This window comes from Malania oleifera, chromosome 11, assembly GCF_029873635.1.
Source record: "Malania oleifera isolate guangnan ecotype guangnan chromosome 11, ASM2987363v1, whole genome shotgun sequence".
Lineage (NCBI taxonomy): Eukaryota > Viridiplantae > Streptophyta > Magnoliopsida > Santalales > Ximeniaceae > Malania > Malania oleifera.
Genome location: NC_080427.1, coordinates 66,517,555 through 66,522,242, shown reverse-complemented (window position 1 = coordinate 66,522,242; position 4,688 = coordinate 66,517,555). Strand labels below are relative to the sequence as shown.

Genomic DNA, 4,688 nt, shown 5'->3' with positions numbered 1-4,688 from the left:
TTTGATGAATTTCAAATTTCAGATAGTAATTAAAAATACCCTAGAGTACAAATACAATTTCTAACTCTACAAAATGGGAGGTATATTTACAAATAGTAAGGGAAGATGCTTACATACCCTCAAGCTAAAGGTTTGAAAAACACCCTCCCACCGATGTGGGACTAAAAACCAACAATATTCTCGTGATATATACCACTATCCTTTTCTTAAAATTAAACAGATTTTATTCTGGAAGCACATCACCATGCCAATTGTTACACTGGCATCTCATTTCAAGTTCAAAGGACGCAAGAGTTCTACAACCTTTTCTTCTTCTCATGGGCTAATATGACTGACCAAAATTGGAATAGAATGCGACACAGGGTCTTCAAACAGTTTGTAAAATATCTGCAAGGGCATGAGTTCCACAACCTTCTCTTCTTCTCATGGGCTAATATGACTATGACCAAAATCGGAATAGAATGCCTAGTAAAACATCTGCAAGGACATGGTTTATGGTGCCATTTTTTTCGTCTATCATGCCCTTGTCTTCTTTAGAAGTGGGTCGGGATTTCGCCGTCGTTGCCCTCTAAAAAATATCACAATGGCAAACAGAGCAACACTGTTGCTTCGATCAAGCGCCCGTCAAGAACAGCAACCAATTTTTCTCTTCTTTCCCCTATTCCTTTTTAGTGTCACCCATCAATTAAGGAACAACAATGCAAAAAATAAATAAATAAATGAAAAGCAAGCGATAATAAAAGTGTGTTACGTGTTTATATTTCGGATTAAAGTGCAATTGTACGGACAACATCATTACTTCACAGGAATAACCCCAAATGTTTCAACAAAACAAAACCAAACAGTGAACGCTATATTCTCCAATTAATTAACATAAAAATCTCATTGTTCAACGGAAAGAGAGAGACCACCCATTTCATGGAGGCCAGTATATATTACTGAGGGTTGGGCGGGCGGCTGTTGGCAGCAGAGACTCTGGAGCCCCATTCCAGCAGCTCTTTGCTGGTGTCATCCTTGTGCACAATCACCTCAATGAAGCAGAGGCTGTCCTTCTTCGGACCAGTAGCTGTCTCGATTGCCTTAATTAGATCCTCCTCACAACGAACCTGCATCAATGAACAATCATCAACAAAAAAAATTAAAAAAAAAATCCCTGAATTTTACCATAATTGATGCACGAAAGGAAATGGGTTTAGCTCTAAACTTACCTTGGCAGTCCAGCATTTGCCTTCACCATTGTGGATTGCATCAACCAGCGCAGTGTAGTTCCAGTTCTTGATCGCATTATAAGGTCCATCATGGATTTCAACTTCTATGGTGTATCCCCCGTTGTTTATCAGAAATATGATGCTCTTCTGCCCGTGTCGCAGCATTGTGGAAACATCTTGGGCAGTAACCTACCAAGGATTCAAGCAAGTATTAAATGAATACATCCGTGACTCGGATTGTAGGAAATTAATTCTGGCAACTAATAAATAATGTGGGAGAAATTTCCCAAATTCAATCAAAATTTCAAATGCATGACCCACAAATTTTAATTTGAGGAAGGAAAGGAATTCAAGTGTCTTGCTCCCACAAGAGATTTTAAAGAAATTCAGAGGTCAGTGATGGTGGAATAATTTACCTGGAAGCTCCCATCACCGATGCAAGCGATCACTCGCTTATCTTGTGCAGCCTGGGCATACCCAAGAGTAGCACCAACCGACCAACCAATGGATCCATACTGCATCTGGAATTCATAACTGCAAACCCAAATTCCAAAAAACACTATCAATATCACAAACCCCAACATCACAAAACCTACCAAATTGATCAAACAAAACATAAAGCCCAGTTGATCAAATATGAATGCTGAAGCCACTAATCACCCACCCGCATCCCTCTGGCAATTTCAGCTTCTGGCAATTGAACCAAGAATCCCCTGTTTCGGAAATCACAGCCGTGTGGCTTGAGAGGAGATTTTGAATGTGCTTGAACAGAATATTAACCCTCAATGGCTCCTTTGGGTTGCCGTGGAGAGGCTGTCCGTCAGGAACAAAAATCCGGTGGTAGTTCTCAAAAGCAGTGGGGTTGCGCTTCAGCCGCTTCGCCAGAGCTTTCAGGAAATCCTTCATCAGAACGCACCCGAAAGCTGGCCCATTTCCAATCACGACCCGGTCGGGCTGGACAATGATCGCCTTCTCCTTCTTGACGAGGAGAGAGTACCCAACAGAGCTGTAGTCGTTGAAAATGGGTCCGGCGAAGAGGTAAGCGTCGGCGGATTCCACGATCTCAGCGCAGAAGGCGGTGCTAATGGCACCCCAGTAAGTCCCGATGAAGTGGGGGTGATTTTCCGGCACAAACCCTTTCGCCGACGGCATCATAGCGAGGGCGTAGCCACAAGCATCGGCCAGTTCAACGAAGGCATCAGTCGCCTTCGCCACCCGCAATTTAGGCCCGCCCACCAGAACTGGTTTCACTACCTTTTTCAAGAACTCTGCTGTTGCCTCCACTGCCGCCGCTAGACCCATTTGATTACTCAATCTACACCACAAAATTCAGATTTAGAGAAGGAATTTCAAAAATAGCAATTCAACTTCAAATATGACAACTCCCAACCGTGGATTTTCAACTCTGAAACAAAATAGTTCCGATATTACCTTGGGGAACTTGCAAAGGGAACGGGCTCGCGAGTGAAAGTGGGGTGAGGAATTCCCGGTAGATTACAGCTGATGCTGATATAAACAGGCTTACTCTCTTTAAGAGCCGTGGAAATCGCTGTATCGACCATCTCATGCGCATCCTCCAAATTATTCACAACGGCCTATGATCGATCCCGAAAAATGGTTTTAGACTCAGAGAACAGAGGAATCCAAGAAATAAAACCAAGGGAAGTTAATTTCCGATCAACGAATGAATTGATGCAGGTGTGACTTTACCTGACAGCAAGTAACTGTTTGGAAGCACCGAAGCTCCTGGCTAAAATCAGGCAACCCAATGGTGTGATGGAGAATCCTGTTAGTCCCGTAATCGTTGGAGTTCGGACCCCCAACGATGCAAATGATTGGGAGGTTCTCGCTGTAGGCTCCGGCGATGGCGTTGAGAACGCTGAGGCCGCCAACGGTGAAAGTGACAGCGCAGGCGCCGACGCCGCGGGAGCGGGCGTAGCCGTCGGCGGCGTACCCGGCGTTAAGCTCATTGCAGCAGCCGACGAGGTTGAGGCCGGGTTCGGCTAGGAGGTGGTCGAGGAGGGTGAGGTTGAAATCGCCGGGGACGGAGAAGACATCGTTGACGCCGATTTGGACGAGGCGTCGAGCGAGGTGGCGGCCGAGGGTGGCCTCAGAAAACGCTACGGAGCTTTGGATTGCAGAGGCAGACCCTTTCGGTGGGCTGCTGTCCACGTCGCTCGCGGTGATGGGGTTGCACGCGTCCGCGTCCTGCTCTAAGAGCTTCGTGTCCATTGCCGACGGGGGAAAAAGAAAAAGGACAAACTAGAAAGAACCAGCCGAGACGGGCGTGTTTTAGTGGTGGGGAATGGAACTACAATACTACATTACTACTGCGTTTAGATAATAAGTTTCAAATTTATTTAAATAAATTTTAATATACTTTCATATTATATTTTATTTAAATTGAAAATTAAAATTAAATATTTGTTTCTGTAGGTGGCGGCGGCGACACAGAATAAGAATGACTCTAAAGATGGCTTTGTAGTGGACCCTATGATTTTGATTTTTTATTTAAAATAATATTTTTCATAACCTTGAATTTATGGTAGCAGTTTTCATGTTGTTATTAAGCCTTCCATTTTGATCAAATTTAACGCATCTTTAAAAATTTTAAAATATACACAAATAATAAATTTAAATCTCGCTATTTCTAATTCCACCAATGTTTCTGCTGCACTACTCTTATTTAGGCTATGTTTCTTAAGGTATCTAAAATATTTGATAAAAATTGAGGTGAAATACTTCTCAGTATGTAAGGATTAGATTATTATCAGTGTGTAGCTGACATGGGTTTTACAGTATAAAAAAAATATATTTAATAATTTTACCTTAATAAAAAACTGTATTTAAATAATTGTGTATCAATTATGTAAAATTAAACATACTTTCCTTCAAATCATAATTTAGACTTAATAAATGGTCTTGATCACATAAATATATAAATATATATAAAAGACTCCATTTTGACATATGCATGTCATGTTTAACCTCCATGATCAAGTTGTGCGATTCAAAGACTGGACTTAGTTTAGTTGGTCGATCAAAAGTAAATCAAAATATTATGTCTGTAAGTATAATTTACCAATCACATCCTAATTCGGAAACAAGTGTGAATAACCATACTCAGGCCAAATCGACTATCCACCGCCAAAACTTCCACAATAGCGTAGCTGCACTCATATTCCTCTGTAGTTACGGTACTGAGCATTTATCACATTCGAATCATCAGAATTTTTAAAACATATAAATATAATTTATGCAATAAAAATATTATCATAATCTCATCATTTTTACCAATAAATAATTGGTAAATAAATCTCATAATTATTCACAATCAAATACGTAATAAGCATAATCCCGCATAAAATCTCAAATTTACTCATTATTTGCAATCAAACACGTAATAGATAAATCACCGTAAAAATCTCATCATTTTCCCAACATCAAATTTGTAATAATCCTCATCATAATTCTCAATTA

General features: G+C 40.9%; 1 protein-coding gene across 1 annotated transcript; it reads right to left on the bottom strand.

The window, feature by feature from the left end:
• Positions 1-734: 734 nt before the first annotated feature.
• Positions 735-3,542, bottom strand: LOC131167906 (pyruvate decarboxylase 1-like). Its single transcript, XM_058126971.1, has 6 exons — positions 2,919-3,542; positions 2,640-2,803; positions 1,873-2,523; positions 1,625-1,742; positions 1,209-1,397; positions 735-1,106 (listed from the first exon to the last, which is right to left on the bottom strand). The coding sequence occupies exons 1-6, from the start codon at positions 3,438-3,440 to the stop codon at positions 936-938; spliced, it is 1,815 nt and encodes a 604-aa protein (XP_057982954.1). The 5' UTR covers positions 3,441-3,542; the 3' UTR covers positions 735-935.
• Positions 3,543-4,688: the final 1,146 nt, after the last annotated feature.

Coding starts and splice junctions, on each gene's coding strand:
- LOC131167906 (XM_058126971.1), bottom strand. CDS start 3,440: ATGGACACGAAGCTCTTAGAGCAGGACGCGGACGCGTGCAACCCCATC. Junction 2,804..2,918: donor AAACAGTTACTTGCTGTCAG/GTAAAGTCACAC, acceptor GATCGATCATAG/GCCGTTGTGAATAATTTGGA. Junction 1,107..1,208: donor GCAAATGCTGGACTGCCAAG/GTAAGTTTAGAG, acceptor TCATTGATGCAG/GTTCGTTGTGAGGAGGATCT.